General features: G+C 42.8%; 1 protein-coding gene across 6 annotated transcripts in view; it reads left to right on the forward strand.

The window, feature by feature from the left end:
* Positions 1-22,753, forward strand: part of ARHGAP32 (Rho GTPase activating protein 32) — a 942,023-nt gene that overhangs the window by 778,683 nt on the left and 140,587 nt on the right. For all 6 annotated transcript variants that reach the window (XM_069224492.1, XM_069224494.1, XM_069224495.1 and 3 more), the window contains one exon: positions 2,301-2,450. In XM_069224492.1, the coding sequence (XP_069080593.1) occupies positions 2,301-2,450 (150 nt within the window). The remainder of the gene's footprint in view (positions 1-2,300; positions 2,451-22,753) is intronic.

Below are 22,753 nucleotides of genomic sequence, written 5' to 3' on the forward strand. Positions count from 1 at the left end.
ACACAACATAGAATAGCGTAACTCAACACAACCTAGCATAACATCACACAACATAAGACAAAATTGTCTAGCATAACACAACACAACATAGCATAACATAGCACAAAATAGCATAACATACCACAGCATAACACACATAATTCCACAACACATACATCCATTCCATTCCAAACCAAAACACATGGTACAAAAAACATTCATTTACAACTCCAGTAGCTTTAACCCTCGCAAATTCGAGACCGATGTCATAGCAAATGCATGTTTAAATAAATGACTGTTAGAAGGGCACGTTTCTCTTTTTTAAATACTTTCAGTACTTGTTTGTCTTAGTTGCCGAATCGGGAGATATTCATTGTGGCATCTCACTCACGAGTGCTTTGCCCAAGAAGTATTGATGGCAAGATGTTTTAGTGGATAATCCATCCACTGCCGAGTACTGTACTACAAGTTGACTGGTTGAGTGCATCCACGCCAACGCAGCCTTTTGGCCTTCTAAAGTCAATGAGTTGAGTGAGGCTTTGAGGCTTGCAAGATCTAAGACTCTGCATACTTTAATTTGCAAGCGTATGGAAGGCAAGGTGTTGGTGTTTCTTATTTAGATTATTTATGTGCATATACTTGCTAAATAGCTGACAAGTCTTTAAATGTTTAAGTTTTTATATCATCGAGGGGTGCCTTTTGCATTAATAACTTGAGTTTGTATAACAAATGTGTTAACGAAGAGTGTGACAACGCAATAGGTATAAAAGCAACCAGTTGTTATATTTATTACTCGGGGAGCTAGCTTTTCCACCCACTCCACGACGTTCCCACTACCCCATTCCAGGAAATACCATAAAATAGCATATTTTTCATACTTTTTGTTTTGAACAAGTTGCTCTCTTTTCAAAACAAACTACACTGAGCTAAATATCCAGTAAGTCCGTTTACTTCTCAGAGGTACACGAAGAAGAGTGCCCGTACTGGTTAGGGATTTCTGTGAACGTTGAAATGCAGACTTTCGAAAAGAAACATGTTACACCCAGCTGCAGCCCATAAAGTTCTCTGTCTGTAGGTTTTTTATTTTTATAGAACTTTTGTTGTTTTTTAATTGTTTATTTACATTGGGTTTATTTTCTCTGAATGGTGATAAACAATCGTCTGTCATCTCTTCAGATTTATGAGAAGGAGTATGGTAAGGTCATTGGAGGTGATAGGCTAATGGGGTGATAGGCTAATGGGGTGAAACATTTATCAACGCAAATCCATGGGTGGAGAGTGCATTTGTCGGAAAATGCAAAGGATGATGAACAAAACTGTTTGCCAATCCATTTTGAAAGGTAAGATCTAATGTGCCCTTACCAATTAGTGAATGAAACCTAGCTTCGAGAAAGCAAGTATAGCACTCGATAGACACTTCTTGGAGGGCATCTGGACACAAAGGCTTCCTGTGGTCCGCAGGCTGAGGCCTTACCGCAGACACCGGAGTCCAAGCTGTTCAACACAGAGGTGTATCCAGTTCAACACAGAGGTGTATCCAGTTCAACACAGAGGTGTATCCAGTGGTCCTTTCACCCCTGGGTTGCGTTGTGTTACTTTAAAGCTGTCGAACGTAGTGAGAATTGGTCTCCCTTGAAGCCTTTACAGCAAGCTAGCACAGTATATGTTTTTTCTGGTCCTTTTATAGGTTTTGCGATATCCGAGTATTCAACAGTGTTGCTTGTATAGCGTGAACCCTGTTTGCAAATGTTTGGGTTTATTCAAAGTGACATATGCACTAGTGATTCCTAGTGGTGGGAGGATAAATGTGTCCCAACACATCATTCATCCAGATAACTTGCATCCCACTGTGTCTGGCTGGAGAGCGATTTCAGTGCCCCTCTAATAGCTTGTTGTACATGGTGCAGGAGAGCTGCCTCTCTGTGGGTGTGCTCATTTAATGTCTGACTGGTTAAGCAGGGATAGAACTGGTCCTGCTCTTGGAAATGCATCAGCTTTGTGAAGGAGTCGAGGAGTTGGAACCACAGGCTGCCCTGTTCTTGGCCTGTCCTTCGGATGTTCTTGTGCATGTGAACATTAATCTGTTATTTCTGTGTACACTGTCAGGTTTTTATCATTACGAAGTGGGCAGCTGACTTGAACCATTTTACAGAGTGTACATTGGAGCACGGTTATTAAATTAAAATGATTTAAAACAATCTGCCCTGGAGTTTCAGTTTATTATCCTCCGTTGACTTCATAAGTGCATACGTGCAGTCATTAGGTAACTGTGTCTCAAATTCTCTTTTCCTCTTTCCCCCTTTGGTCCTGTCGCGCTGCAGTGTCGAAGAAGCACGGGAAACTCATCACCTTCCTTCGCACATTCATGAAGTCCCGCCCCACAAAACAGAAACTGAAGCAGCGGGGGATCCTGAAGGAGCGGGTGTTTGGGTGCGACCTCGGGGAGCACCTCCTAAACTCTGGCTATGACGGTGAGAAACACTGAAAAACTGCTTGACACTAAAATGTTCTCTTCAAGGGTTAGCATAAGATACAGAAACTGGAACATCAATTGCCTACCCAAATATGTATTTATTCCATATATTTCCGATATTAACAGATGCCTCCAAAATGCAATAACATACGTATTGTTTGTAGTTGTCTGTGGAGTGAGTAGTGCTGCAGGGTGTTATGTATCTTTTATCTCACGTGAAAGTCTGCTAGAATCAAAAGGGCATCATACCTGTCCCTTGGATATCGGGTCCAAAGACCTGAGAAAAAAATAATGTCGAGTTAGTTCTCATGTTGGTCTAGTTATTTGTGGATTGTCCCAGAGCACTTTATCTAGAAGCTGTTGAAGCTAGATCGTTGAGCAATTCTCTGAGTGGCCCATTGACAGCATACATCTCCAGCTCCTAGTTCTCAACAACAGTTGGTGATTAGACAGAGTATATTTCCTCCTTAATTGCTCAGCATTGAATATTAAAACTTCTGCGTTCTTGGCCCATTTTTTGCTCAGAAACTGCAGTATTTGGTAAACTAGCTTAATCTGCGGTTCACCTTCATTTCTTTGCACTGCCAAGCAAAATTCTATATAAAATGGTAGTATGACTATACCATGCATGCCTTCACCACAAATACTTTACCACGTATACCTTTACCACCCATGTCTTTACTGTTGGACTTTTGCTTATGCAGGGTCATCCCCAGTCTTTTTGCCTCCTGCTTCCTATTTTTTTCTGACCTGTTGCTGTTGGCTTTTCAACTCTGAGCACTTTACCACTGCTAACCAGTGCTAAAGTGCATATGCTCTCCGTGTAAATGGTATGTAATTGGTTTATCCATGATTGGCATATTTGATTTACTACTAAGTCCCTAGTAAGGTGCACTAGAAGTGCAAGGGCCTGTAAATCAAATGCTACTAGTGGGCCTGCAGCACTGGTTGTGCCACCCACATAAGTAGCTCTGTAATCATGTCCCAGACCTGCCACTGCAGTGTCTGTGTGTGTATTTTTACACCGTAAATTCGACATGGCAAGTGTACCCACTTGCCAGGCCTAAACCTTCCCTTTTCTTACATGTAAGGCACCCCTAAGGTAGGCCCTAGGTAGCCCCAAGGGCAGGGTGCAGTGTATGGATACGGTAGGACATATAGTAATGTGGTTTATATGTCCTGACAGTGAAATACTGCCAATTTCGTTTTTCACTGTTGCAAGGCCTGTCTCTCTCATAGGATAACATGGGGGCTACCTTTAAATATGATTAAAGTGTAGATTCCCCTAGAGAGTAGATGGACATGTGGAGTTTGGGGTCCCTGAACTCACAATTTAAAAATACATCTTTTAGTAAAGTTGATTTTAAGATTGTGCATTTGAAAATGCCACTTTTAGAAAGTGAGCATTTTCTTGCTTAAACCATTCTGTGACTCTGCCTTGTTTATGGATTCCCTGTCTGGGTCAGTTTGACAGTTGGGTTGTTTTTCACCTCGCACTAGACAGTGACACAAAAGGGGCTGGGTTGTAACCTGGATTTCCTGATTAGCCATCTCTGCTAGGAGGGAGGGGTGGAGTGGTCACTCTCATCTGAAAGGACTGTGCCTGCCTCTGACAATGCCGGCTCCAACCCCCTGGTGTGTGTCTGAGGCCTTGCCTGGGCAAGGCAGGATTTCACAAGTAGGTGTGAGTCCCCTTTGAAGAAAGGTGACTTCAAAGACTAAAATGGGTATAAGAAGGGCACCCAAATCTACAGACTTTAGAAACACTTCTGGAAGCAAGAGGAACCTCTGCCTGGAGAAGAGCTGATAGCTGAGGAAGAAGTGCTGCCCTGCCTGTGACTGTGCTTTGTGGAGCTTTCCTGCAGTGCTGCTTCTGCCAGAGTAAGAGGGCAAAGACTGGACTTTGTGTGCCTTCCATCTTGTGAAGAAATCTCCAAGGGCTTGAGTTAGAGCTTGCCTCCTGTTGTTTGGAGTCTCAGGGACAGCAAAGACTTCTCTCCGCCAGCACCTGGAGTCTCTGGAGAGACTCCTGCCCTGACAAGTGGTGCCCTATCCAGTTCCTGGGCCCTTGAAAGGAAAGCTGGTGGAAATCTAAGGAAATTGACTTCGGATGACTCCGGACAGACGCCGCTGCTGAATCTGGTAATGCCGCCTGCACCCGACGCCGTGACCTTCGCTGGAACGCGACGCTCTTCGCAAGCCCGACGCCGCAGCAGCCCGCTGAAGTCCGCGACTCCGTGGAAGTCGCCGCACCACGTCGTGACCGACGCCGCTCGAAGTGCACGGATTCAACGTTTCGTACAGACGCCGCGATCCCCGACTTTGCGCATCGGCTTGTTTCCATTCTTCACCAAAGTTACTGTACTTGGGGGTCTACACGACTCCGTGTCTGGCGCCACTGGTGTCTGCTAGTTGGGAACGACTCCATCACGACGCCGTGTTAACATCTCATCGAAGCATTTTTGTATCTAAGCGCTATTTTTGAGTTTAAACTTTAAAAATTGATAACTTGACTTGTGTATGTCAGATTTTTGTCGTTATGGTCTTGTTTTGTTTAGATAAATATTTACTATTTTTCTAAACCGGTGTAGTGTCATTTTGTAGTGTTTTCATTAAGTTACTGGTGTGTTGGTACAAATACTTTACACCTAGCACTCTGAGGTTAAGCCTACTGCTCTGCCAAGCTACCAAGGGGGTAAGCAGGGGTTAGCTGAGGGTGATTCTCTTTTACCCTGACTAGAGTGAGGGTCCTTGCTTGAACAGGGGGTAACCTGACTGTCAACCCAAGACCCCATTTCTAACATTTACCATACAAGGAAAATATAGATAGGGTATGTTTACTCCCTACCATTATATGTGTATCCTCACACAAACACATACACACATATTTTCACTGATAAAGGTTTAAGTAACATTATAGTTACTTGGATTTGTCAGTGACATTAGCATTCAAACTAAAAAAAAACATAGAAATTCACCAGTTATAGCTAGCAGCTCTAACTATAACTTGCACCCCTGTCATGCACTGCTTATGACTTCACATTACATTTCTCATTACATATTCTATGGCATTATTTATGACATCAATAGTGACTATGACTGATGACTTTACCTTAAACAATAAAAACTAGAAATCACTGAAAAAGCATAGGTCTCCTATCAGTTCTCTTGTAATCAGAGCTCAGTCTTTCAGGTCATGGGCTAGATACTCATCTGTGTGAACCACTTTCGTTTGTTTTTCTTCAGCTTTGGCCTATTACATCGTATCCTTTTCACATGTTTTTGTCTTTGGTCCCTCTGTCCCAAGTTATTGTATGGTTATTTGCCTTTCACCATCCCACATAAAGCAGATTTGTACTGTATTGTATTATCATGAGTTATAGTTACTTGAGACAACTACAACTTGTAACTATAATTATTATAATCTATAATAGAAAACTATAATTATACCCTCCAGTGTTAAGGTTTTTCCACAACCTGGGCATCAGGAGCCCAGACTCCATAGCCGTTTATTTATAAATTTGAATATTTGGCTCAAAATAAGTGTTCTTGGATCGCAGCTGTTGTATGACGTGGTGGCGATTAGGATTGGCATAAAGACCAGTACTCTGCTATGGTGTTACCACAGAAGATCAAGAAGATAAGTGTGTAGTAAAGATTGAATCAAGTTGGATTAAACCTAATGACTTAGCATTTGAGTTGACCTCTCGTCAGTAACATGCTAGTTTCAGAAGAAAACACATGGATACAAAAACTTTGAGGAAAAAAATGAATGCCAAAAATATAAAATATTAAAAACCAAACAGGAGCGTTGTGTGAAATACGATTTATGGGAATTGCAAAGTATGGGATAAGGAAAAGCTTATAAATATATGGAAGAGAAGATGGGTTAGGGTAATGTAAAAAAAAAAAAAAAAAAAAAAATGCATTTACACTTGGAGTTCACAAAGCAAATCATACAAGATCTTGTTTTTAAAATAGACTTCAATTAATCAACTGAGATTGACATTCGTGCGATGAATTAGGTTGAAATTATCATATGGAACCTCTTAGCATGTTCCAATTCATCATGAGCTCACATTGTATTTCTGAGCCACGGTTAGATGAGCCAGTCATTCAGCCTGTGACCAATTCTAAATAAGGGTGCGGAGCCACTTCTCAGAAAGCAAGCATGCATGCATATTAAAAGCTCGTAAGGCAGAGACTCCTGGAAGTGAAGGGGAGAACAGGGAAACAACGTTTGAAAACCGCACCTATGGTTAATTATAGACCTGGCTGTTTGCTCCGTCTCATTGCCGACTGTTTCAAGGTGGTTTCTTCTTGTCTTGCCAGCTGTATGTCCCTACCATCACAGAAGCAGATCCAATCTGAGCACTAGGAAGAAAGAGGAGGGGGTGTCGTCAGGGACAAAGTGTGGGTTTCTCATGTTTCTCTGCATGTTCTTATCACCAGTCATATGTGTCATTCACTAGTGCTCGAAATTCATAACTCTTGTTTTTAAGATCACCATGATTCCAGTCCAACACTCTATATTGACTTTTGGTTCAGTATTTTTGTTTCAATGGCTAAATAAGTTAAGAAGATCAAGTCCCGCTCTCAGCGGATTCCAGACTAAGGGCCAATGTCTTTTTATAGCCTTGGTCGTCATGGCATTTTGTAATTTAGTTGGCTGAAATTGAGTACTCGTTAATTGTTTGCTAATCATCAATTTTGAAATAATCATAAACAGAAGTAAACAAATGTCAAAGGTGGGTTTCCTAAACGTATCTCCAGAGTATTGCACAATGTCATATTCTAAACAAATATACATTTATTAAATAATTACATGTCTAATTTAAGGGGGGTGTTCATGTCTCCCCTCTAAACGTTTAGGTGTCTTTCACTGTAACTGGGGGTCTGATTTCGAGTTTGGCAGATAGGTACTCCATCACAAACGTGTAAACAGTTGTTTCCAGTTGGTGTTTCTGTGTTCGGGGTTTTCAATCTTTCTCTGTTTTTTATGGAGCTCTACAGAAGGAAACTAAACCGACGTAGTGATCCTACTTCTAATGAATCTATGAAACTGGCATCAGACTCAGAAGACTAGATGCGATATCTGTCTTGAACAAAATCCTGAGTCCACAAGCAAGCTCCTACCAGGAGCAGCACACGGCAGAGAACACACTGCTTAAAAGCCACTTCAGAGCATTAGGGGGCAAAAGTGTGTGCCTTACCATGAGCAGAGAAGAAAATGAGAATGTACAGACACTTCAGTCAATGATAAGGCAAGTGACATTGCAATGTAACTGCTGTAGGTCTGTCAGCCTGATTGACGTGAGAATAACATTGATGATATTGCAGCCCAGTTGCAACAGGAATACTGTGAGGGCTAGTGCAATTCTAAGGGGCAGTAGTAGTAGTGGTGGAGAATATAAGTGAGAAGCCCTAGGTTGTAACAGGATGACTTTGTGACATCTTATGGCAGTGGTTTGCAAACTTTTTAATGCCTCCCCCCCCTGTTGAAAAATAAAAATCATCGCCCCCCCCCTCAGAATTTTTCACAATTACTTTATTAAGATGGCAATGTTTAAATATGTCTAGAATTATTTAAATGTTGCAGTTAAATACTGTTATCTTTTTAAAGATGCAATAACATGTTTCTGCTTAAAACAAAGCACTGTTACCTGTATAATCATTATTTTGGCCAGAGCCTGTGTAACTTGATGAAAAAAAGCTGTTTTTCTGTCTGGTGCCTAGAATCCTGCCTTATCATAGAGGATAGAAGAGTGCCCGATCGTGCAGGGAAAAACAGTGCAAGGAACACCTAGAAAAAAACAGAAGTGTGGGTAATTGCACCCTGTGCAAACCCAAGTTGGGAAAACACTTCCCGGGCCATGGTCTCTCAGCATGGTTTATTTAACTATCTACTGGAATCAACATTAACATTCATCATCAGAGTACCATCCAGCATTCCCACCATTTCCTAAGGGGTCTAGCTGCTGCTGAGCTGCGTGTCCAGGTGTTATCAGCGCTGCAGCCAAGGACCTGGCGGACAGCCCGCAGACCACAACTGCTAATGAGAGAGAGCCACCGTCCATGACCTACCATGCTGCAGCTATGATGTGACCCAAGAGCGGGGACAACATCCACACCAGTTGCCAGAGGACTCTGTTGTGTAACCACGAAGAGCACAGGATGACCACCACAATGCTTTGCCCAGGCTTGTAACAAAAGTTCGTGTCTGAAAGACTGAGATCCTCATTACAAGTTTGGCTGAGGGGATTACTCCATTATTGGTGTAACGGATATCCCTTCCCTTGTATTATAAGTTCCATAGGATATAATGGAACTTGTAATACGGCGGACCGGATATCCGTCACGTTTGTGATGGAGTACTAATCCACTCTGCCAAACTCGCAATGAGGCCCTGAGAGTCTATATCTTGTCCTTCAACTGTGAAATTAAACATAGCCTGTCTGTCATCCATACTTTCAGCAAGATACAAGACTGAGCAGATCTACGGTTCCCCTGCATTGGGCCATTGATTGAAGAGCCATAGTTGTGTACTCTCTTGAGATTCTACTCACATAAATGCCTTACTTAGAAGGGTGAGGACTAAAGCTGTATTGGGATAGTGTCTTAGTAGGGCAGGCTTCTCAATCCCTGATCAGAACCTCAGGTTGGTGTAGGTGGTATACAAATTGGTTTAAACCCCTTGCAGTTTGAATAACCCTGTAATTTAGCCCCATTATTGTCTATAACATTGTGTGTTGTATTATTAAAGTAGGGTTTTTTTTGTTTTTTGTTTTTAGAAAAAAAACACTGAGCTGTACAGCATCATATTGTCTGTTTTGGTTGATTGTTGACCTCTGAGCTGTTGCCACTCACATCACCTCCCGGAGAAGCCTTTGACTAATCACCCTCGCAGCCTTGAGAGTCAACTGTGAAAGGGCTGTACTTCGCCCAGTTTGCAGACTGAAAATAGGCCAAACCTCGGGACAAGAGTGACATATGAACCAAAGCATCTCAGTGCAGCCCAATAGCCTCTGTCTGTACTGCGGCTCCCTGAATGGAGTCCAACCCTCTAACAAGAAGCTTTTATCATTCGTTCAACTGTGAATGAACCAATGATCATTTGATGCCACCACTTTCCTCAGGTTCCTTGAGGTGTAGCTGGGTATCAAATTATTCTAACAGTCCGATCTCTGAAGATGCAATGTTTATGGTTGTGGACGCGCGCAATGCAAGTTTTCCTTATGCAGGCTCAGTTGGAAAAGCTTGCATCGCCAAGGATGTCCATTAATTAATTACGGTGGTGTAACATTTTAACAGTCTTCAGTGATGTAGCAAAATAACACAATTTACATGTGACTAACTCACTTCCTACTGCAGAGGCTTAAGATATTCAAAAATGCTGCTGCCTGTGTACAAGGTCTTTGTTGCGATATCTCAGTCCCTAACCACCTTGCTTGTCTGCATTGGCTGCAAGTGGCCCAGTGCTCTGCATTCTAAGAGTTATGCGTTTGCCATAAACACTTGATATAACTAGCTTTCTGTTCTTCAGAGAGTCTCTTGGCACTCACTGACTCACCTCTTTGCTGCACCTTCTTCTTTTTGGTTTCAGATTCAGTTACTTCTGCCAAATTCTGGACCTTTCTTCCTCTAGCTTTCCTTATTTTTTGTCTTTCAGAAAATCACTTAAAACCTGGCTTTTCCGTCATCTTTTTCTTTTACTCTAACGCGTGGTAACTGCCTCACTCCTTAACTGTAGGACGCCCTAGATTATATTTGTGTGCTCTATAAACCTTAAAAATAAATAAGCATTAGGGTGCGTGACAGTTCCTAAATTCTGGTGATGAGCTTTTGTTCCCTAGCATCTAGGAAAGTGGCTGTGGCTTTTACACTGTCGGCGCTTTCGTAAGTTGAGGTATTGTTTTATAGGGCCATCTAGTAACAGTGCCAAATTATAATAAAAAGCTGAACATATTATTGCTAACTGCTAGTAAATGCGGAGCGTTCCAGCGCCAAACTGGCGATCACTCACAAGGTCGTTTGATTCAAGTTGAGAAGAGTCTGAGATCTGAGCTGTGTTTTTTCTGGGGCTTTTTGGTGTATTGGAAGTTCACCATTACTTCCAGGTTAACCGTGGTATTTTTAAGTAGACACGCTCTGCGTGCCCCGGCGCAGTACATATACGCAGGTACTTACAAAGAAGTGCGCGTGAAGCTGCTTCCAAACTGCGCAAACTAATGCCATCCCGTTAAAGCCACAGTGAGGCTTTACACTGGCATACTCGGGGAAACCACTAGATCAAGAATCATCAGCCAGGCGTTTTTCATGCACTGGCAGTGCAAAAATGTCCACAAGTGGGCATAAAAAACCCATCGACCAGAATGCATAGCTCTGAGTCTGTGGATGCAGCGTTTGGTAATCTCCTAACGTAATATATTTCCCACTTGTTTTAGAGATTTATTTCCTTCATTTTTGTCAAAAACCACGCGCCACTTATATTTTTTGACAGTGAGGCTGGTTACTTTCCTGTAACATATGAGAAAAACTTGAGGTTTAGAGCTTGACCTTAGCAGTTATACATTTCGTAACGATACATTGCGCCCCTATTTTTGAGCATAGACCTTCGCAGGGACTGCTTTCACGCACATTGACGCGCGTGCCTCGTTCCCGGAAGCTTCTTGTTGTAGCAGGGTTGAATATTGCATGCACAAGACTAACGTGGGGCCAGAGAGGAGCAGCGAGACAAAGAATCCGTCTGCACCGCCTCGGCCTAGGATTCCCTGACCTGTCGGTTCAAGTCTAGAACGCTTGGAATGCCAAATTCCTGCACCATGGAGATAAGGCGGAGCTAGGGAATGCTTGAATGAAGACTCCGGCTTCCTATTTACAAATTGGCTTCTTTACATTTGTAGGCATGGCTTATCTGTGCACTGCTGAAACACTGTATCGCGATCCTGTTGAAACGCTTTTCACAGAGACGACATAAGAGTAGTTGCCAATTTATTACAATTTACTAAACTTATAGACTTCTGGAGTTCGTAGGAAACATCTCAGGATCAGACAGCCGAGCAAAAGGCAGTCACCTGGAGATGGAAGCCCGCTTATCCCTTTAAAGAAAGCAACAAGATGTGATTCATCCCGCCTACCCTATCGTAAGCCCCCTTCACTGCCCCCTTTTTTTATTGCCCGCGGGATTTAAAAAAAACAAGCTTAGCCAGTAGCTTCGTCTCAGTCATCAACTGTGACATGTAATTGTTGGTTAATTCAACGCCAAGAAGTAGAATAAAAAAAAAAAAAACATAAATCCTTCTATATTTTAGAAAGTGTTCCCGTTTGAAAATATACCACAATAACCAATGAATCATAGCCTAACAAACCAAAATTTCAAAGGAGGATAGGTGTGAGCACATTCCAAGATGACGAGGTTAAAGGTTGAGTGGGTCTCTCCTAGCAGCATCTGCAGCACCCCCAGGCACTGCCCCTGCACTTCACCATTCATGGAAACCCCTTCACTGCTCCATGCTTCCCTATGTGCTGTGCACAGGAGTAAAGATATGTTGTAGGAAAAAGGAAGTGAAGACACATAGTAATGGCGGCCCATTGTCTGCCTGCTGGCCGTGGCTTCCAGATGGGGACAGCAGAGTCTGGTTGTGTCCAGAAGGCTAGAGATAACTTTGCCCCTCAGGCTACCAACTGGGGAGACAGCGTATGTGCGTCGAAGACATGCTTGGCTTATTTTTATTTTTACAAACGTGTGTGTTTGTTTACAGTGCGCCCATTTTATCAAATCTGTATATATCTAAAATCCTAATCACTATTGCAAGTGATTGTTTTTGGTGGAACAATCTACAACAAGATGTGCTATTACTTTATTACTTAAGTTGTGGTTTCCGAGAGGTTTATTTCCAGTGGTACATTTATGTGTCAAGCTCTGCAGTCCATCACTGCTAGTCAGGTGCCTCTTTTAAGAAAGGAGGAATCATACTAACCCTGAACACATTTCCCTGTGCCACCATAATGAAGAAAGACAGTTATTCATGGTTACCCTCGTGATTGTTCTTCATACAGCCAGGGGTACTCCAAAGAGAACGTCGTGTGAATAGCAACAAGCCCCCTAGAAAGCAGTGGCATCCCTAGGTTCTAGTGGGTGACCATGCATCTTGGAGGTTATTAGAAATGGATGCCACGAGCTACGGGGCAGTCTGCAGTCAAAAGTAGATCAACCAGCTGCTACTCTCATACTCAATCTTCTGTTTGGAGTCTGAACAGTGATGCAAATTCACTATCACCAGCCTAGAGAACCAATAACACCACAGTAGAACATGTGCAGTGCATTCTGCAACTGGGGCAGTAAATGAGTACCTATTGTTTTAAATCCCATAAGCCACGACCCCCAAAAACATTGGTTCTTCTTTCTTTCCCCCGTTGAGGAGGCAGGGTGGAGTGGTGGTTGTACGACTCTATATCCCCAGAATCAGCCACAGAGCGACAGGGTGGTTATTGATTCATGGAACCCCCATGGAACCCCTGCCTGCTACCCCTGCTAGTGACTGGATTGAACTGTATTTACCATAAATAATATAGGCATCAGCTTATATCACCATAACATTTAAACAGCTGCCAGCATTGGAAACACAGTGTGCATACTTAGAGTGATTGATCGAGAATGATGAAAAAGGCATTCAAGCTGGTCTTTGTGTGTTGTTTAGGGTGGAGCCTGCGCTAGCATGCGCTTGCGCATGTGTATCGCTTGCGAGACGCTGTAGTAGTTAGAAAAAGGGCTCAGAGCCCCGTCCATGTCACATCAGTGTCTTTCATTGGTTAGTGGGCTTGCCTTGTAAAATCTGCTTGCTTTCATTAGTGGAAGGCATGCATACGTCATGCCTTTTCCGGTGGTTAGCCCACCTCGAGCTCAGCGACCACGTACTGAAAACATACGAGGCTCGCTGTTTTCCGTCCAGTTTGTGGACTTCTTTTTTCGCAGCGCGATCTCACTTGGCAGAAGTCGAGCACTTTGCATGACATCGACCCTGTTACATAGTTAATTGCACTTTTGCCGGTTACATAGATAATTGCACTTTTGCCAATAGGTTTCATTACGAGTAAACAGTAGCGGCGTGATCACGCTCTTTTTTTCAATTTAATGAGGCAAGAAAAGTTCGGTTGGGAGTTTACAACGGCTAATAGCTTTAACTCGGAGAAATGCGATACCCGTTGCATTGCAAATGCTTGTTTTGTATGGGTTGTCTATTCTGTTGATGACAGGTTTGAGTTGCAACATTTTTTTACTGCTAAAATCAGTTGATCTGATAATGGGCCCTCACCCTCCTGTACATGTTCATTCGAGTACCTTACATTCAGTATTTTATTGAAGCATCTATGAAACCAACTTGAAGCATATCCACCAACATACCATTATCTTTGGTCGTTCCTTCACCAAGGATTGCCCTTTCAAATATAAGCGAAACAGAATTTAATCAGCTACAGACAAGTTTGTTAGAACATTCATGATTTCTTACAACCTAGCACCAGAAGAAGCCTTTATAGTATATAAATGGAAAACTTTATGGGGGAATCATAGATCGATCATGGACATAAGTAACAGGAAATACTTTACCTATATTATTGCAGCACGATAACCAAATTGCCTTTTTTAAAGGCACACTAACTTGGTTGCCCAGTATTGTGGCCTGTTTGTAGCAGAAAATATCCACCCAAATTTGAGCCCTTGCGCAGCCTCATAGGTTTTCATCTTTGTTTCATTTTGCTTTCATATTTGCCTCTTCTGAACATTTGATAAGCTTTCCTTATGTGGATAAACCTATTAACCTCTAGCCCACTCCCAATTTTAGGAAGAAACTGATGGCCTGAGAGATGCAGTGATTATGGCGCTGCTCCTTGTGTGATAATTTAAGCACAAGCGATATTTTTACTATTAAGGTAAAAAGCATAATGTCTTAGTTCTGCTAAAACATATTTTTGGGGGATTCCTTTACACAGGCTGCCGGTTAGTCAAGTGGTTTATTTCAAGAGGCTGCTAATCTTACCTTTGAAGTTATCTTTAAAATGGCCACCCTGCCCTCTCAATCACTGTGTGAAAGTTTAGCCACGTTTTCCATTAGAAACACAAGGATACACATGATAGCATTTTCCAAGATGTGGGTTGTTCATTATTTTGTGATCAGGAAGACTTAATAAAGGTTCCTCTGCTACTACCACTTAGAAAGCTCTCCCTCGGAACTTGAAATGAGAGAAGTATGCTATCCTTGCCTCTTTAAAATCAGTATTCTTATTGACATTTGCCCAGTCAGGTTCTTGAAATCCTCGGACCTTGTGGCCTTTCCTGCTCTACGTTTTGTTCTCAGTGCTTCCTTTTAAAACGGCATTGTTACTCAAGTATGGAAACAGGGAATTGTTAAGCCTTTGTTGAAAAAAAGAACTAAACACAAAAAAACAAAGTATACCCTCCTAAATTTCGCAGCCAGTATTTTAAAAAACGAAGAAAAAACGATCTTTGGGCATTTACAAATTATTTATAAGCATAAATGCATTAGAAAGTATTTGTTGAAGGATGGGTCAGACGATCCTACACAAGCTCCAAAGTAGCAAATTAAACCTCAACAGTAATTATCAAATCAAAAAATATATGTTTTTCATTTTTTTAAAATTCAATATGAATCTAAATTGTAGCCCTCAAAAAGAACCCCATCTTTTCCACTCTTTTACACAGAAAATAGTTCCTGTGACATATATACAAAAAAAGACTAAAGGAAGAAGTCTCTTTGTGGGGATCTGAAAATGGGCACAATCCTCCAATCCCTTGAACAGAGAGTACCCATCAGACTATTAAGACTATTTGTCCCTACGGTGATCAAAATTGTCGACATTTTGGTCCCATCTTGGTGACGTGTGACGAATCACCAGGACTAGGTGAAGACTATGCATTATCCATAGATAGCGTCCTCTGATCAACTAAGAACACAACTATAAAATCCAAGAAAAAAATAGCTATTTTGTCACAGAATGATGGAGGACAGCCAGTATATGATATACTTCTATTAAATCTGTACTTCCACCCAATAAACAGATTTTACACCCATCTTCATTAACAGAAGTATCATGGAGCTTTAATGGGGAACCATTACCAAAACATTAGCGCTAATAAATTGATCTGTTTCTTAAAATGCAGAAAACACAGTGAGATAGTTCAAAACGGTCCTCTCAGTTCGGTGTTCAAGAAGCAGTTGCAAAAACTGTTTATCAGGTGTAAGTATAAGTAAATGGGAGTAGTGCCTAGGCTGGATTTAGGGTTATCCTGTCAATTCATGACACGGTGAACCCCAAAGAGGTGACTGTTGAACAATTTATACTGTCTTTGAACAGCAAATATATTAAACGAACACTGTCCCGGATTGACATAAATAATGAAGTAACTGCAAATAGTATCCTTTTAATGCTACTTCACACACTCAGAAATCCTTTTTGTGAAAATGCACTGAAATGTCTATCTCCCTGTTAGTAAAAGTTGAAAGAGGGCACCCTCCTTTCTATTTCTACGTTTGTATATGAATGGTCCACATATATATGTTTACTGAAAAAGACAAAGTTTAAAGTTATGTTATAGATAGGAATTGTAATAATCTGTTAATCTACTTTAAAAAAAAGCTTTAGAAATTCACTGAAAAAACTAAAGATTAAAAGGACGTTAGAGTTTAGTGAAAATGTCTGTTAAAACATACTATTTTATGCAAACAAAGCCACTGAAATTCACCAATCAGTTATCTCAAGTAGCTATAACTCGTGCCCTCAAGTAGCTAAACTTGTGCCCCCACCATGCACAATGCTTTCACCACTGATATTGTTTCAGATGTTGCATGGATGTTATCAGTGGTGTCATAGAACATGTCATAAGTCATGTAATATGTGAGGTAATTAGCAGTACATTCGTGGGCAGAAACAGCAGTGTCCTGGGGGAAAGGGCCACCAGGACACTGCAGCCCTGTAGGTCCCCAGATGGTGGGGTCCTTGGGGATGAATTAAATCTGGGAAGGGGGGCCTCCAACTTCCCCCTCCTCATAAAACAATGCACTGGCCCCAGGGGATGGGGTCCCCAGGCCTCATAGAGGCCAGGGAAGAGGACCATGCTCCCCTTCCCTAATAATAGAAATGGCCCTGGTGGATGGGATCCCAGGGACCTCATAGGTGCTTGATGAGGGGGCCATGGCCTTGGCTCCTTAATATAAATTATCAGCCCCGGGGCCTCTCCAGGGCTCGGGAGAGGGGCTGCATGGACCGCCCCCCCCCCCGCCCCCCCCAAAAACAAATCTGTATACTCGGACCCTTGGGCCCTGGTCCACAATCAGGAGTTTATTTTTCAAAAACAGGCTGGAGACCACCTCTTTTTATCAGCTCCTTGGATTCATGTTGGCCAATAAAGAATGCAGTTTTTGGCTCTCCCCTAGCCTATCTCCTATATGTTTTTTTACTACATCTTTTTTTTTAGGGTCGAGCGTGTGAGCGATGTAGAATGTTGTAATCTCTCTGTGGGCTTTTAACCATGCCCACTCTTGCTATTCATTCTCTGCTGTGCTTGTCTTAAATGCTGCATTTTTATTGGTGCATTTTGGGAAGTGTCCCGCCTTTGTGTGCTGACTTCCCTCCCCCGGCGTTTTAACTAAGTGAACATTTTTGTTGACCATCCCAATACGTCACTCTTCCTCCTGTTACAACATGTGATGGCCCCGCCTCCTGTTTCGGCATGCCTTTCCTCCCAGCCTAAGTCCTTGCTAGATATTTACATAGGGAGCCAATAACTCTTGCGCTCCTGCTCATGGCGGCAGTGGCGCTTTGAATCGGCTTCCTTCTGTCAGCTGTTTTACTTTTCATTTTCAATGTATGTGGCAAGAAAAGTCCAGTTAGGAATTTACAACGCTAATAGCTCTAACTCAAGCAAACGCAATACCCATTGCATTGCAAATGCTTGTTTACTTTAGTCTAGGATAGTGGACTGAGTCCCCGAGTCCTAAAATGGCTGCCGCCACATCTTTGGTCATTTAGTTCCAGTCAATCAGATCTTATCTTAAGATCTGTCTGCTCCACTGATCCTCTGCTGAGTGAACTATTTATATATATTTTTTTACCTTAATTTCTTGAAAACTACTGAACGGCATTATACTAAATCACAAAACGTACACTTTCTGGACCAAGACCTTGCTTTCTGCCGAATTTGGTTTTTGATTCAATTAAACTCTTCTGGGTGTTGTGTCTAATTTTCCTATGGAAAATGAATAGAGAAAATGTGTTTTGAGGCTCCCTCCCTTTTTTTTGGCACCTGCTGGATCATCGCAAAAGTTTTCACGAAGGAGCAGAGGTGGATGAGGCTATTATTTTGGAAAGTTTTGTGAAGGTTGGCACACGGTGCAAAACATATAAGCTAACCAGAAAATGGTTTCCTTATGGAAATGGGGTGTGTTATTTGTTGTGTGTGGTGTTATAGACATTGAGAGCGAAGCTCAAGTTGTCAGTGTCACTCAGAACCCCAAGTTGAAAAACACCCCCTACCCATCTATAACTGTGTGTTACATGTACTTCTAATACTCTTTCACCTTTCTGAACAGGGTTTCGTAAAAGCCATAACCAACTAAATTAAAATAATGTTGGATAGTTTTGTTTAATTTGAACAGACAGTGGGTTATTACTTTTAAAAACCCTGTTCATGATTTTGAAAGGCTGTTAGAATTATATGTAACACGTAGAATTATAGATAAGTAACAGTGATTTATGGGGATGTTTTTCACAAAGTGGTTCCGAGTGACATGAAATAGACAAGGCTCAAGTTGTCTATGATGTCACTCAGGGCCCTGAGGTGCAAAAATCCCCGTAATTGCATTTTACCCATCTACAATTTTAGGTTATGTACGGCTCCCTCAAATAATCTACCACTGCTATCAATTGCTATGCAGGGCAGAGGATTAATGGGGAGCTGTACAAAACATGGCCTCTACTCCGTGTCCCAAAAACATGTGACCTCCTCTCACCCCATCCTGCGATTCCGTGCATTTGCTTTCCTTTCCCTCGCCACACACAACGCACCTACTCGTCTTGTAAGCACCGCTTTTTCTTGAACTTTTCCCATGTCATCTGAGCGGCTGTGCATCTCCTTTGCCTACTTTTGAATAGAAACACATTTACAGCTGGCACACCTGGCCATTGCTTTATGTGCTATGCAGAGAGGCCAAGGATTTGCTGAACATGTTATTTGGATCACATTATGACCTATTTACAGACGGTGCGAGAAGTTCACACCGCCTTCAGCTTGAACGCCAAAGCCGTCACTTCTCCCACCCACAAACTGAACTCACACAAACACAGAGGTGACTCTTTTTAAGTGCGCACTGTACATGAGTAATATTTCACATAAAACTACAGAAGTACATTTTGGAAAAATGAAATACTCTTACGGAGTTCAAGAGTAAGTAAAAAGTAAAATGGAAACGGGAACTACCTTGGTTCTCGCAGGCTGAGGCCAATGTCCAGTGTGAAGGGGCTTAACCCGAGGCCAGTAGTTATAGATGGCTCGCCGGCATACCAGCGTACCCCCCAGAGTAGCCACTCAATGAGCGTTAGATGCTTTGTTAACCAGTTAGCCAGAGTATCTCTAGAAGATCCCAGTGCACTCTGTTTAACATGCAACGTCAGTCGCTCTAGTGTGTTCCTTGTGAACCCATATTTTGTTTATTTGCTCCCTGGCCCTTCGCTAGGGTCTGTCAGCCTCACAGGCGAGGTTGTAGGCATTGTGTGCGCGTCATAAGGGGTCCTCCTTTAAGTGTCTGGCTCGTGGGGTGTCGGGGCCTGCAGCCTTCTACATAATTCTGAACCAAACTGCGTGGCTGGGTGCTTTCTATGTGTGTGCTGGTTTGACTCTCGCCTCTTCTCACATGGGGGCTGAACAAACTCCCTGTTTTTCATCTTCCCAGTACTCTCTTTATTCCATTCTTGCTCCCATTAACAGCTGTGCATCATTTGCCTGTGCTCTTCACCCGCCCCATTGACCCCCCCCCCCCCCCTCCGAGGAGTCTAGGTATCCCCAGAGTACTATAAAGACCTCACGTGTTCGCACACATGTTTTGCTTGCACGTCTGGTATTGAAACAATAGCAGTGATTATGGAGTCCGTCCCTGCCAGCTATACTGAGATATCCAGCTGTTTGCAGGGACTCAGCATTCTGTTTTTATAAGACCTAAAAGAGAGGGTTTTGTGAACGTGCCTCTAGAGGATGGATTTGACGCTTATAAATCAACATTGGGAACACTGGAATTAATGGACTCAGCGCTGATTGCTAAGAATGTCGTACTGTCAGAATATGCATCATAAAAAAACGAGCATTGGCAAAGGAACAGGAGGGAAAGGGGATAAGTACACAAAACAGCCAACTGAAAAGCATGAACTCTGGTAGAGTGGTTAAACACAAAGAAAAAAAGTAGCACCTAAAAAACTGAGAAGTGGAACGGCACAAGTAATGTATCCATTCTACAGGGGAGGGATAAACATATGAAGAGGAAGGAAGCCTACGGTACCTGACCAATAAGAAGAAAGCAAATGAGTGTGACAACCAAGCCAATCAATGTTAAGCTATGGCCTACTGCTAGAAAACTAAAAGTCATGAAAAGACAGGACATGCACTGTACAGGCAAGACCTAAAGAACAAGCCATCCATCAGTGCCTCGTACCTAATAAGACTGGTGCAAGTGGCCATTACACATCCACAAGGTAACGCACTACATTTTAACAAATTTGTAATGAATTGTTTGTTGTGGAATGAGAATGGATTAAATTGATGGTGTTCACAGAGACCGAGTAAATAATACATGGAATAAAGTACCCCCTACAATACATTATAGGGGTGTTGCAAGTCACTGAGGAGTTCCGTGACCACATAGAGGAATGAGGCAGGTGGCCACTTTCTTTTATAAGGTTATAGAAGTCCAAGAGGACTTGCAATATCCTTAAAATGTATGACACAGGGTACTTTACTTTTTATAATACATGGTCACACCATCACCTTTCCTACACATAACTTAAATCCCTGGTGTGTAACCCTTTTATATGAAAGAAAGAGCATGTTTGCAAAGTTGAAGAATATAAAAGAATGTGTGATGCAAAATTAAAAAGATCTAAAAACAGTAATTAGTTGCAAAAAGTGCAGTAGCTCGGGATGTGTAGAAACATGCAGAAAGAATCTCCCCTCTGTGAGGCCCCTGTAACCCCATTCCATGGGGCCATATGTTTACAGGGTAGAGTGGAGTCAGTCCCCCCCCCCACCCCCCCAGATCAGCCCCAGGGACCTTATCCCCAGATGTCTGATACTTTGCATTGTCCCGGGGACTTCATCTCCCTGGACACCCTGCACAGCCCCAAACAAAGCCAGAATGGTGGGTGCCTTACGTGGGCACTGGTGCACACACCAACATTTGAAAAATAGCCGGCTCCTTTGAGGAGAGCCTCCAGGGGCGCAGGGCCCCGTGCCGCAGCCCTCAACATGAAAAATGCTGTGTGGTGCCCCAGGTGGACACTGGGGCACCCCAGTTGTTGAAAAAAGAAAGATTTAAAAAATAAAGTTGCGGACTCCGCGACCCATGGGCTCTTTCCAAGGAGCTGGCAATGTCGCTGGGGCCCTTGGACACCTCCAATAGCCCTAAACAAAAATTAAGGATGTGTGTATCCCACCCATGTTAAAACCAGACACTCAAAAAAAAAAAAAAAAACAGGGAGAAGAAAAGTAATAATAAATGAGCAGCAGGAGCCGCTCATTTTTTATTCATTGCACCAGCATGGAGTGCTCCATAATGCCCTGCAAGGGCTTTTTATTTACATATTTTTTTAAATGTGATGGGTGGCTGCAGTAAGAACATCCCCCAGCAACAATAAAAAAGCAAGGAAGCACTCCTTGCAGGTACTACAATCAATCAATCAATAGGGAATTTGTAAAGCGCACTACTCCACCTGTGAGAGTCTCAAGGTGCTTGTGGGGGTGGGGGGGGCTGCTACTGCTCGAGCAGCCATGTCTTGAGATGTCTCCTGAAGGTAAGGAGGTCCTTGGTCTGACGCAGGTGAGTGGGAAGAGTGTTCCACATCTTGGCTGCGAGGTGTGAGAACGATCTGCTGCCGATGGTTGTTCTGCGGATGCCTGGGACGGTGACGAGGGCAAGGTTGGTGGAGCCAAGCTGTTCGTTCGGGGTGTAGAAGGAGAGTCGTCTGAGGTATTCTGGTCTGGCGTTGTGCAGTGCCTTGTGAGCGTGGGTGAGGAGTACAGGCTCATCAGCTGGAGTGCAGGGCCCCACCCTCTTGTGATTGTTTTTATGACTGCATTTCATAGGCTGAAATTTTTTAAAAGAAAGACTCATGCATATTAATTTTTTAATAAAACTGTATTAAACATTGTTTAAGTAAGTCTGCCTTACCTTAAAATGTCACCCTTTACAGTATAACATCACATAGCCCGTGGGGGTTGAGTGCTGGGCCAAATGTCATGCACAGCAGAGGGTTGGGGGTCAGAGAAGGGTGGGACACAGGACCTGGCCCTGCGTCCAAGCCCATGCTCTGCACAGCTGAAGGCTGTGCACTGTTGGGGTGAAGTATGAAGCTCACAGGTTATTGAGTGCAGGACCTGGCCCCATGCCATGCCTTCTGCCCAACCTCTATCTCAGTGGTTCCCACACTTTGCGCCGTGGCTCTCTGGTGCGCCATCAAAACTAGCCAGGGGCGCCGCACACAATTTGGGAACCACGGAACTATTTCCAGTTCGGACATAATAAAACTACACCAGTGGTTCCCAAACTCTGTGCGGCGCCCCTGGCTAATTTTGATTGGCGCACCAGGGAGCCGCGATGCACAGTTTGGGAACCACTCCTCTAGCTGTACCCTGCAGTTGACATTTTACTTTGCATTAAAACATGCCTAGAAATTCACTGAAAAAGATTAAAGGGACGGTAGAGTTAGGTGAAAATAGCTAAAACTTGCTATTTTAAACATACAAAAAACACTGAAATTCACAGTTATAATTATCTTGGGTAACTTTAACTCATGCCCTATAAATATAAAAACTGTAACTTGCATCCTAGCAATATTTACATATTGTATCACTTATGACATGTTTGATAACTTCATTTATACGATTACTGCAACATGTGAAAGGACATTATTCATGACAATACTGTGCATGGTGGGGGTTCAGTGAGTCTATGGAAGAGGGGGCGTGCACCGCAACCCCTAATTTCCAGGATTGTCCCTGGAGAGTTGGGGGCCTATATA

The sequence above is a fragment of the Pleurodeles waltl genome, chromosome 3_1, assembly GCF_031143425.1.
Source record: "Pleurodeles waltl isolate 20211129_DDA chromosome 3_1, aPleWal1.hap1.20221129, whole genome shotgun sequence".
NCBI lineage: Eukaryota > Metazoa > Chordata > Amphibia > Caudata > Salamandridae > Pleurodeles > Pleurodeles waltl.